At 45.3% G+C, this 12,475-nt stretch overlaps 1 protein-coding gene across 1 annotated transcript in view; it reads right to left on the reverse strand.

Moving 5' to 3' along the window:
* Nucleotides 1-417: 417 nt before the first annotated feature.
* Nucleotides 418-12,475, reverse strand: part of LOC138752519 (claudin-16-like) — a 34,739-nt gene continuing 22,681 nt past the window's right edge. Inside the window, exon 5 of the mRNA XM_069915323.1 lies at nucleotides 418-506. Within this exon, the coding sequence (XP_069771424.1) occupies nucleotides 418-506 (89 nt within the window). The remainder of the gene's footprint in view (nucleotides 507-12,475) is intronic.

The following is a 12,475-nucleotide window of genomic DNA, read 5'->3' on the forward strand; positions in this document are numbered from 1 at the left end:
AATTATTTCCAATAATTTGATGGACCTAAGAACAACCTCAGTGACTGGGATCAAGAATGAATGGGAACGGGATTTGAACATATCACTTACACGACTCTTAATTTGATTAACAAATCTTCATTTTGGGCATAACGTTGTCTGATACAATTTAAGGTGGTGCATAGAGTCTAAAGTCTAAAGTTAAATTATCTTGTTTTATTCTGATATTGATCTTCCATGTGATAAATACAAAATCTTTGAAGCTTCACTGTGCCCCAAATTAAATAAATTTTGGGAACAATTTTTTTTTAAGCATTAACAATGAAGACTAGCTGCATTACATAGCCTTTTGCCATTTTGAAGGGTGCATTGTATCCTTTGAGGCACTGGAGATGATGTTGCATTAAAATCTGGTAGACACTTCCAGAGGAGGTACTCCTAAACTCGTGAATCCATGGCATACATTTTGCCGGTGGCTGTTCTTCCATACTGATAGAAGGATAGGTTGTATCGTACAGCTTGAGCATCTAGTTGGGGAAACAGAAAATTTGTGTCATTCTACAGAGCCCTTGGGGGTCGTGGTGCATGTGTATGTACATGTGTGGTGATTCTGAGTTCATATGTATAGATTATTAATATCGGGGAGGCCGATTATATGCATGCCCAGTACTGAAGCAGAAACACATGGCCATATACAAACATGCTGGAGAAGCAGCAGGTCACGCAGCATTTATACTATAGGGCTATATTATACTGTGGTGATACACCACTAGCCGACTGCAGGGGGCGACCAGTGTACCTGCAGGAAGAGCACTGGGGGACAAGGCAATACCTGGCCGGCTGCCAGGATATAAACTACATCCGGCCCCTCGAGGTCAGTCTCAGAGCCAGCACATCTACTCTCACAGCCAGCTCTGTGGAAATTTGTGCGGAATAAAGCCTGTTGAACAGCCTTTATGTTTTGTGTCTGCTTTTCTGCTCGATAGCGCATCACAGGCAACCAACAATTTCTGGTGTGAGCCCTTCATCAGGTAAAAGTAAAAACAGGCAGGCAACTGAATAGAAAGGAAGGAGGAGTGGGGAGGAGAAGAGAGGTAGGGGTAGGGGGGAGGAGCACAGGCAAACAGGTGAGAGGTTATGTGGGTACAGGTGGGAGGGTAGAAGATATAAAATGCTGAGAAGGGAATGAGGGAGTGTGCCAAGGGTAGCTCACTGATAGGAGGGAAGGTAAGTTGATGGGAAGCTGGAGGGAAAGAGAGAGACTCAGGAGAGGGGATGAATGGAAATCGGAGAAGGCAATGCTAAGGCTGTCCAGTTGAAGAGTGCCCAGTCAGAACATTCTCTGCTCTGTTCTGGGACGCAAGTATCACACAGACAGGAAAATCCAAGGAGGTGCTCAATGCAGAGGAGACTATTGTCCCGATTCCTGGGATTTCCTGGGCCATGCCTCTCATGGTAGAGAAGGAGCATTGAAGGTGGGATTAAGAATCTCCAATACATGCACAGAATCCCTGCATGACCAGCTGAGGGAAGGGACAGGCCTTTCAAACTGAACACAGCTCCTGGCCCAACAACTACCTCTTCCCCACCAACTACCACCTCCCCATCAACTACCTCCTATCTAATCTTTGGAAGAATTTCTAATTCCCATATTCACCTCGTCAGCCATCTCTGAATACATTATTCTTGATCATGAGGGAAATGTCTTCTATGAATAATGTCGAAGAGGTGACATTACCTGTGGAACAGGACGGTTTTATCCATAATGTTTTCTTCAGTTTGGTGAGGTTCAGAACAAGGTGAAATAGAACAGTGACCATTTGCAACACCCTGAACATTTGGCCAGGAGCTACCTTTCCATCCTGAACCCCCATGCTATGCCAGATGAGCAGATGGGATGTTGTCATTCCCAGCACAGCACTGCAGCATTCTCGGAGAACCATGACCATGATGTCTTGCAAGCATCTGTCACTGGGCACTCTTGGCTCAGAGGGAAACCAATGAGGTTCACTGACATGTTTACCTTCATCCAAGCCTCCCAACCCCTGAACACCAGTTAGGCTTTGAGTCTGCATCAAACAGCATCTCTCCACCCATGTTCCCACGGACCACAGATGGTCCTTCAGATCAGAGGGATCTGTAATGAATGGTCTGGGGTGACGAGGTGAAGATAACAAATACTGCTAAGTGATAGATAAAACAAAGTAGAAAATCTGATGACAAAACAAAAACCCTGCCGGTGGTCTGGGAAGGACTCGAACTCAGCAACCCTCTCCCCCCTTGACTGATGGTCCATGAGGTGGTTATCAGTAGTTCAGAGTAAGTACTTCAAAAAGTTTTCAGAACCGTTGTCGAGGACAGAGTGTGGTGGTTGTTCGCCAGAATCAGACACACATGAAGTAAAGACTGTACAACAGGCTTTCATCCATAAAGGCTTCCACAGAGCCAGGCTGGCTGTAGCTGCAGCAACTCTGAGTGAGGCCTTGGGAGGTCGGCGTAAGCTTCTATCCCGGAGGGTGATTGACACCCGACCAGGTGGGGCTTGATCCCTTCAGGCCGACTGATTGGCAGCTGGCCAGGTATTGTCCTGTCCCCCTTACACAGAGGTTGCCCCCTGCAGTAGGCCGACGGTACACTCCTGCAGGTAGAGAAGTTGCCCCTGCAGTAGGGCGGTGGAGTACCACCACATTCACACTCCCTTTTTTAAAATTGTCCCAAGGGGGCGCAGTAACAAGGAATCGTACCCAGTATACACATTTACAGGTTGAGACGGTCCAGCGTCCACCGGGGTCTTTGTGACCGTCGTAGGACTGGCTCCTGGTCACTGGTCAGAAGGGAAGTGGGGGAGCTGGTGGCAGGGGTCTGTGCGATTGGTGTGGTGCTGCACGGAGGGTTGGCCGGGGGGGGTGGGGGTGGGGCCGGGGTCAACGTATGAGGGTCGTATTGGATGGGTGGAGGGCAGGTTCATTTCCCAAGGCTGAAGCGGGTCCCTGGTGGTCAAGGAGGTCCTGCGCGCCACATAGCTGGCTGGGGATGGGGATGCATGCCCGGTCAGCCTTGTCCTGGGCTGGAGGATTGCGTGGTGTGGTGGGTGGTCCAGCTGGTGCCAAATCCCTGTTGAGATGGTGTTCTCCCTGCCACTCCTGAACCTAACGTAAGCATAGTGGTTTGCATGAAGGAGGAAAACCTGCTGGACCAGGGCTTCGGCTTTGTGTGTCCGTACGTGCTTACGCAGGAGCACCGGTCCTGGGGATGTGAGCCATGCTGGGAGAGACATTCCAGTCGCCGACTTCCTGGGGAATGAGAACAGACGTTCATGAGGGGTCTTGTTGGTAGCTATGCACAGCAGCGACCGAATGGCATGGAGCTCCTCGGGCAAGGCATCCTGCCAGTACTCCACGGCCCACCCTTTCGACTTGACAGCCAGGTGGACTGCCTTCCAGACCATCCCGTTTTTGCGTTCCACTTGCCCATTGCCTATCGGGTTATAGCTTGTCGTGCGATTGGTCGCGATTCCCCTCGCCGTCAGGTACTGGCACAGCTCGTTACTCATGAAACTAGACCGCTGGTCGCTGTGGATGAAGGTGGGGTAGCCAAACATGGTGAAGATCTGCCCCAGGACCCTGATGACGGTGGCCATGGAGGTGTCCGGGCAAGGGATAGTGAAACGGAAGCATGAGTACTCGTCCACTACCGTGAGGAAGTAGACATTTTGATTCGTGGAAGGCAGGGGCCCTTTGAAGTCAATGCCGAGACGCTCGAAAGGCTGAGTAGCCTTTACAACGTGGGCCTGGGGTGGGTGGAAGAAACGGGGTTTACACTCCGCACAGGCCCGACATGCCTCAGTCATGTTCTTGAAGGTGTACGGCAGGTTCCAGGACTTAATGAAGTGGTACAACCTGGTAAAACCCGGATGGCAGAGGGACTCATGCAATGCCTGCAGCCTGTCGTCGTGCATAGCCACGCAGGTGTGAGAGAGGACATCGGGGGAGTCATTAAACTTCCTGGGCGGTACTGGATGTCGTAGCTGTAGGTTGCCAGCTCGACTCTCCAGCACAGGATCTTGTCGTTCTTGATGTTGCTCTTGTGGGTAATATTAAACATGAACGCCACGGCCAGCTGGTACGTGAGGAGGTTGAATCCCCCTGCTGACCAGGTAGTGGCGCCAGTGGCAGACTGCTTCCACAATTGCCTGGGGCTCCTTTTCAATGGCAGAATGCCCTAGCTCGGAGCCATGCAAGGCCCTGGAGAAGAAAGTGACAGGGCATCCCTCTTGGTTGAGGGTAGCGGCGAGGGCTACCTCAGAGGCATCTTTCTCCACCTGGAAGGGGGAGTCCTCATCCACACCCTTTCATCGTGGCGTCCGCGATGTCTTGCCTGATGCAGATGAAGGGAAAAGTTGTAGCTTGGGCCAGTGGTGGATCTTGTCCAACAAGCGAGAGACCCACTCCAAGTAACAAGAGAAAAGGCCAAGGCACCTGCAGAGGGCCTTTAGCGTGGTGGAGGGGGGGGAGAGGTAGCTCCATTAATGGGTGCATCCTTTTTGGATCTGAGCCGACGACTCCATGGCCACGATGTACCCCAGGATGGTGAGGCGGGTGGTGCTAAACACACACTTATTGTAAGTGAGGTTCAGCTCCCCGGCCGTCTGGAGGAATTTATCCAGGTTAGCGTCATGGTCCTGCTGGTCACGGCCGCAGATAGTGACGTTATCCAGATACAGGAACATCACCTTCAGCTTGTGCAGGTCTACCATGTGATCCATCTCCCACTGGAAAATGGAGACCCCTTTCATAACCCCAAAGGGAACTCGGCGGAACTGGAACAGGCGCCCGTCCGCCTCAAAGGCAGTGTAGGGCTTATCCTTCAGGTGGGTGTGGATTTGGTGATACACCGACTTCAGGTCAAATGTGAAGAAAACCTGGTAGCGGGCTATCACATTGGCCATGTCAGCGATCCTCGGCAGGGGGTAGGCGTCCAGCTGAGTGTACTGGTTAATGGTCTGGTTGTAATTCACAACCATCCTCAGCTTACTTCCCCCTTTGACTACCAGGGCTTCAGCTCTCCAAGGGCTGTTACTGGGCTCTATGACACCTTCCGCCAAGAGTCACCACACCTCCACCTTGATGAAGTCTCTGTCTGCGGCGCAATAGCGCCTACTTCCAGCGACGATCGGCTTGTAGCCTAGCTCAAGATGTGCGAAGACCGCCAGTAGGGTGATGCACAGTGTGGAGAGACCACAGGTTGGCCGGGGCTGGTAGGTTGGCGTGCTGTGTAACGTGAATGGAGGTTGGGGCCCTTCGAAGGCAAGGGTGACACTCTGCAGGTGGCACTGGAAATCTAGGCCCAGGAGGAGTGGTGCGCAGAGTTTGGGCATGACCAAGAGCCTGAATCCTGTGTAAGTCTCCCCTCCCACAGTTATATCGGCCGAGCAGCGCCCAAGTGGGCCATGCTCAGGTGAATGTAGCTCTCGGTGCTGCCACTGTCGAACAGGCACTTCATTATCTGCCCGTTGACTTGCACGTCCATCATAGATCACCCAAGGTCGCGAGGGATGTCCCTGGTCAGCGTGGTGGTGGACCAGGACCGTCTCAGAGTCAGAGTTTTCACTCTCCAGTTGTGCGCAGTGATTTATGGCGTCCAGAGGCGTGGGGAGCGTTGGTAGGGTGGCCTGGTCATCGCCCATGTTGTCCACGTCGACATCAGTCATGGGGTGCAGTGTGCAGTAGCTGATGGCATCCAGATGCATGGGGAGTGTCGGTAGGGCAGCCTGTTCACCGCCTGTGTTGACCACGTCATTCTCAACGTCATCGGGGACCCTCCATGTTGGCCACTGCCTGGCCCAAAATGGCGGTGGCACATGGGGGCTCATGTGTGGCTGGCCTCCTTCCCCAGCCATGTTCGTTGCACCGGGGAAGTGACATCGTCGTGGCCAGCGGCAGTGGCATCATTACATCAGCCGGAAGTGATGTCACACCGTGAGCCAGAAGTAACATCGCTGTAGTTCTCAGTGAGCGGTGCTGGCGAGGGCAGGGCACATGCTGCGACAGTCGCTGGTGGGGCCGGATGTTGCACCATTGAGGTCGGGGAAGGCAGAAGTCGTAACAGGGAAAATGGTGCCACCCAGCACACGAACGTGGAGGGGTCCGCAGGGGAGGTGGGGAGGTCATAGAGGGCCACTGAGCTGTCAGCTGGTTTTGAGAGGCACACTTTAGTGAAGTGGCCTTTCTTGCCGCATCGGGAACAATACTGGTTCCTTGCCAGGCAGTTTCGGCATGATTGTCGGTCTGACCCACACCAGGACCCTCAGTACTTACAGGGGAGCCGGGAGCCTGCCGCAGCGATGTTTTCCTCCCAAGCTCGGTCTGGGGCTGCAGCTGCAGTGTGAGAGGGTCATGAGGGAGCCTGGGGGAATCTGGAATCGAAGGGTTCGATGTGCAGGGCTGCCGCTTCCATGGTTTGGACCACTTCCACTGTCTTGGTTAGGGCATAGATATTGTCTTCCGGCAGCTTCTGCCGGATGGCGTTTGAGCATAGCCCTCGGACGAAGGCGTCCCAGATTAGCCTCTTGACCTCCTCAGCACCTACCCCAGGTTCATCCAGACACGGTCGGGCCAACTCTCGCAGGTGTCCCAGGTAAGGTTCAGCCGTCTCCTCGGGTTGCTGGGCTCAGGTGTTGAGGAGGTACCTTGCACAGACCACATTCATAGGGGGCTTGTACAAGTTCTTGAGAGTGTCCATTGCGCTCTTGTATGTGGAGCAGACTTTAGTTGCCTGGAAGGCATGGGGACCCAGCTTTGACCGGAGTAGGACCAACCTCTTCCGATCTGAGTCCAGGATCCTGCCTTCATGTGCCACGATGAATGCCTCGACCACATGCTGCCAGATCTCAAAGCGAGTCTGGGCTTCCGGGTGGCATGGATTGACTTCGAGGCTCCTTGCACTCAGGAGTTTTTCCATGGCAGCCGTGGGAAAATTTTGTGGATTAAATTGTGGTGTGCTGTTTGCCAGAATCTGACACACACAAGGTAAAGACTGTACATCAGGCTTTAATCCACAAAGACTTCCACAGAGCCAGGCTGGCTGTAGCTGCAGTAACTCTGAGTGAGCTTTGGGAGGCCAGCCCAGGCTGATTCCCGGAGGGTGATTGACACCTGACCGGATGGGGCTTGATTCCTTTAGGCTGACTGATTGACAGCCAGCCAGGTGTTATCCTGTCCCTTTACACTCCTGCAGGTTCAGGTGTTTCCCACTGCAGTAGGCTGGTGTTGTGGTTGTCAAACTTTCTCTTTCCACTCACATACCACTTTGAGTAATCCCTATGCCATCGGTGCTCTGTGATTTGTAAGGGATTGCTTAAGGTGGTATGTGGATTGTAACAAGCCCAGAGGACCCGAAAACCAGCAGCAATAGATATTCACCAAGACAAATGGTTACTTAAACAAAAGTTGCTTTTAATTATCTTTAAACATGAAAATAGGAGTAGTCACGTGATGGAGTAGTGGCCGGTAGGGGAACTCCAACCCTCTCCAGAAAAGTTAAAAAAAAGATAGAGAAAAAACAAAGGCACTAACACAGAAACCATAACAAATTGAAAGTGAAAGTGTGGAGAAAATGGCAGCAAAGAAAGAAAAACCAAAAACAACGAGAAGAAAAAAAGAAGGAAGGACGTCGGAGGAGGAAGGTGAAGGCCTTACCGGTACGAGGAGGCCCGCCGAGGAGAGAGAAGCCCGCTCCCTGAGGTCAGTGGAAACCCAGAGCACAGGACTACAAAAATGGCTCACGGAGCCAAACAAAAGTGCGCGAATCCTCGCGCATGCATGATGCACAAGACAAAAGCAACACCAACGGGTGGGAGGACCAGTTGAGGAGTAAATCTCCACAGCTGAAACAGACAAGTATAACACGACAGCAAGACTCTCAACAGGAAAACATAGAAAATAACGAGAACAAGAAGGAAGAGAATAAAAATAGGAAATCAGAGAAACAACAGATGACCAACCCAGAGGAAGAAGACCAACACCAAGACACCTTTAATAAAAGTAAGAAGAACAAGAATACCCAACAAAATAAAATAAACAACCCAACAAGAAAACCAGAAGAGACAGAGGTAAAGGACATAGATCCTGGAGTGGACTCAGAAGAAGAGGAAGAACACAGAGAAATGGAAGATGAAGGGAAGGGCAAGTACATGGATATATTTTTGTTTAAAGAATATATGGAAACAGTAAAAGAATGGCAGTCACAAGAATTCAGTGAAATAAAAAGGAGAATAAAAAGTACAAAAGAAAAAGTGAATAAATTAGAGATGGTCATGACAGATATAGGAAAAAGAGTAGACAAGTTGGAAGAACGAGAAACAGCCATAGAAATGGAGGTAGACGACTTAAAAAAGAAATTAGAAGAATCTGATAAAAAAGTTAAAGACACACAGGAGCTGTTAGCTCAGAAGATGGATATAATGGAAAACTCTAATAGGAGAAATAATATAAAGATAGTGAGCCTCAAGGAAGATGAAGAAGGCAAAAATATGAAAGAATTTATAAAAGAATGGATCCCCAGGGTCTGAGGAATTACAGAATTACAGGAAGAAATGGAAATAGAAAGGGCACACAGAACATTAGCCCCTAAACCACAACCACAACAAAAACCAAGATCCATTCTAGTAAAATTCCTAAGATATACAACAAGGGAAAATATATTGGAGAAGGCAGTGAAAAAAAATGAGAAGAAAAAAACCACTAGAATACAAGGGTCAAAAAAAATTTTTCTATCCAGATATAAGTTTTGAACTCCTGAAGAAGAGGAAGGAGTTCAATGCAGCAAAAACGACCCTATGGAAAAAAGGTTATAAATTTATGTTAAAATACCCAGCGGTACTTAAAATAGTTATCCCGGGGCAGCAAAGCAAACTTTTCTCGGACCCAGAAGAAGCACGAAAATTTGCAGAACAACTACAAATCAGACAGAGAGATGAAGAGATGTAACAAGAACAAAAATGACAACAAACTATATGTGTGTGTATATATATGTAAATAGAGTATAAGTAAGAACTAAGAAGGGAAAGAAAGGGAAGAAAGGAAGTAAGGTGGGAATTAAGAGAATGACTTTTGTTAAATATGAAGATTAAAATCTTTTCTGGGGAGGCTGGGTGGGAAAGAATAACAGTCACTGTGAAATCAGTTGACGCTTGCGAGTGAATTCGCAAATCCAAATGGAGAGGGGAGATGTGGTTGCCCAACAAGGGACAAAGGGCAACTCAGAGAGGGGAGGGACTATTGGGGTTAAAGGAATTTTAGATACGGGAATAGTGGAAATATTTTATGTTTTAGAAATGTTGTCTTATAATGTGTTCAAAAAAAGAAAGCAGAAATGGATAAGAAGGGAAGGTGGTGATCAGGAAACGGAAAGGAAAGATAAACAAAGTATGAAATGACTATGTTGAACTATATGACTTTAAATATTAATGGAATACATAACCAAATCAAAAGGAAGAAACTGTTAAATTTACTGAAAAAAGAAAAAAATGATATAGCATTCATACAAGAAACACATCTAACTGAAGTGGAACACAAGAAATTAAAGAGAGATTGGATAGGGCATGTAACAGCAGCATCATATAATTCAAAAGCCAGAGGAGTAGCTATATTAATCAATAAAAATGTACCAATCAAAATAGAAGAGGAAATAATAGATCCAGCAGGGAGATATGTAATGATAAAACACAGATTATAAGATAATAGCTAAACTATTAGCAAACAGATTGGCTGATTATGTACCAAAAATAGTAAATCTAGACCAAACTGGATTTATTAAAAAAAGACGAACAATGGACAATATCTGTAAATTTATTAACTTAATTCATGCAGTAGAAGGAAATAAAACTCCAACAGTAGCAGTTGCTTTAGATGCAAAGAAGGCCTTTGACAGAGTAGAATGTAATTATTTATTCAAAGTACTACAAAAATTCAGCCTACCAGAGAAATATATTAATTGGATTAAAGCATTATATAAGGGGCCATTGGCGAAAGTGACAGTAAATGGATATATATCAAAACAATTTAACTTAAGCAGATCAACAAGGCAGGGATGTCCACTATCTCCCTCATTGTTCGCGTTAGCTATAGAACCACTAGCAGAACTAATAAGAACAGAAAATAAAATAAGAGGGATAAAAATAAAAGAGAAGGAATATAAAATCAGTCTATTTGCAGGTGACGTTATAATATACTTAACAGAACCAGAAATAACAATAAAAGAATTACATAGGAAATTGAAGGAATATGGAGAAGTATCAGGGTACAAGATCAACGCAAATAAAAGTGAAGCAATGCCAATGAATAATGCGGATTTTACAAAGTTCAAGAAAGAATCACCATTTAGATGGCAAACACAAGCAATGCGATACCTAGGTATACAACTAAATAAAAATCTCGGCCATCTATATAAACTAAATTATCAGCCATTAATGAAAAAATTACAAGACGACTTAGAGCATTGGAAAGACTTACCACTAACACTGATAGGAAGGATAAACTGTATTAAAATGAACATTTTCCCAAGGATACAATACCTATTTTAGTCATTACCAATTCTCCTAACAGAGAAATTCTTCAAGGAGAAAATAATAAGAAAATTCTTATGGAAAGGGGGGAAACCGAGGATAGCACTAGATAAATTAACAGAATGGTACAAACAAGGAAGCTTACAACTACCAAACTTTAAAAATTATTATAGAGCCGCACAATTAAGATACCTATCAGATTTTTATCAAACAAGGGAAAAACCAGATTGGACCTGATTAGAACTAGATAAAATAGGGGAGAAGATACCTGAACATATACTATATAAATAGGATGAAAAATTGGTACAATGTAGGAATTCACCGGTATTGCATCATCTGCTCAACATTTGGAAGAAGATTCATGTAGAAAGGAATAAGACAAATTACTAACTACCAAAATTAATATTGACACAAAATCAACTAATCCCTTTCACAATAGATAACCTTTCCTTTAGAGAATGGGAGAGAAAAGGGATCAAAAGAATAGAAAATTGTTTTTCGGGAGATAAATTATTATCCTTTGAACAAATGAAGGATAAATATAATATAACTCACGATACAATGTTTGCATACCACCAACTGAAAAGCTACTTGAAGGACAAATTGGGAAACAGTCTGAGGTTACCAGAAGGAAGCAATTTTGAATATGTGATTACAGACACAATGATAATTTAAAAATTTGTAACAAACATGTACATCAAACTGCAAGAAAAGGAGAACGAGGAAACAAACAGTAAACCTAAACAAAAATGGGAACAAGATCGAAACATAAAGATAAAGAATGAAACATGGGAAAAGCTATGCTCCAGAACTATGAGAAATACAATAAACACGAGGTTACGCATGATACAATATAACTGGATACACAGGCTATGCATCACACCTCAAAAGTTAAATAAATGGGACCCAACAGTATCAGACAGATGTTTTCACTGTAAAAAGGAAACAGGAACAACAATTTATGCAATTTGGACATGTGAGAAAGTGGAAAAATTTTGGGAAGATCTAAACCAGATATTAAATAAAATCACAAAAAGCAATATACCAAAAAACCCAGAGATCATCCTCCTAAGTAGTATAAGAAATAAGGAATTTGGACTCGATTTGGATGGAGCAAAAAAAAGATTTGTTATGATAGCCCTTGATGTAGCAAAAATTGTATTATGTCAACCTGGAAATTAGAAGACAACTTGAGAATACAACAGTGGTACATAGAAATGAATAAATGTATTCCATTAGAAAAAATAACATATAATTTAAGAAATAACATCACAATATTCGAACAAATATGGGACCCATACATGAAATACAATAGAGAAATCCTATCATGGACTTCCACCATCTAAAATGACAGAAGGAGAAGACAACGAAAAGAACTGACTCAGTAAAATTTCTTGTTTATTTTTATTAAGTGACAACATTGTTTAACGGGTTTAATGTATCTTATAGATTGAACTTCAAATAAATGGGAAAGGGGATGAGGGAGGGAGGGAAGGGGGGGGAAAGGGGGAGAAAATGACACTATATATTCAAGAAAAAAAATGTCTGTATTTATCTTGGTCAATATGGTTTATAGTGTGAAAAATAAAATTTTTTAAAAGAAAACATGAAAATAGAATCACACTTTAACTTATCACTATCGACTTAACTAGCCTAACTTAACCCCTTTCTAATTCTAAGTGCACGTGTATGTAATGTATGTGTCAAGTCAGAAAGGTTCTTTGGTTTACAATTCAATCTTACTTCTCATTCCTCCAAGTTCACTTGTTGCAGACAATTCTTATACTATGCACATAATTTAACATTTATAAAGTTCACCAGGCTTTGGTGCTTGAAAGGAAAAATGGTTACCACTCAGGAAGGTTCTTGTCAGCTTTCAGAGAGAGATTTGTTGTACAATGGACACCCAGCCACTTCAATGTCTTGCTGACG

Source organism: Narcine bancroftii, chromosome 2 (genome assembly GCF_036971445.1).
Source record: "Narcine bancroftii isolate sNarBan1 chromosome 2, sNarBan1.hap1, whole genome shotgun sequence".
Lineage (NCBI taxonomy): Eukaryota > Metazoa > Chordata > Chondrichthyes > Torpediniformes > Narcinidae > Narcine > Narcine bancroftii.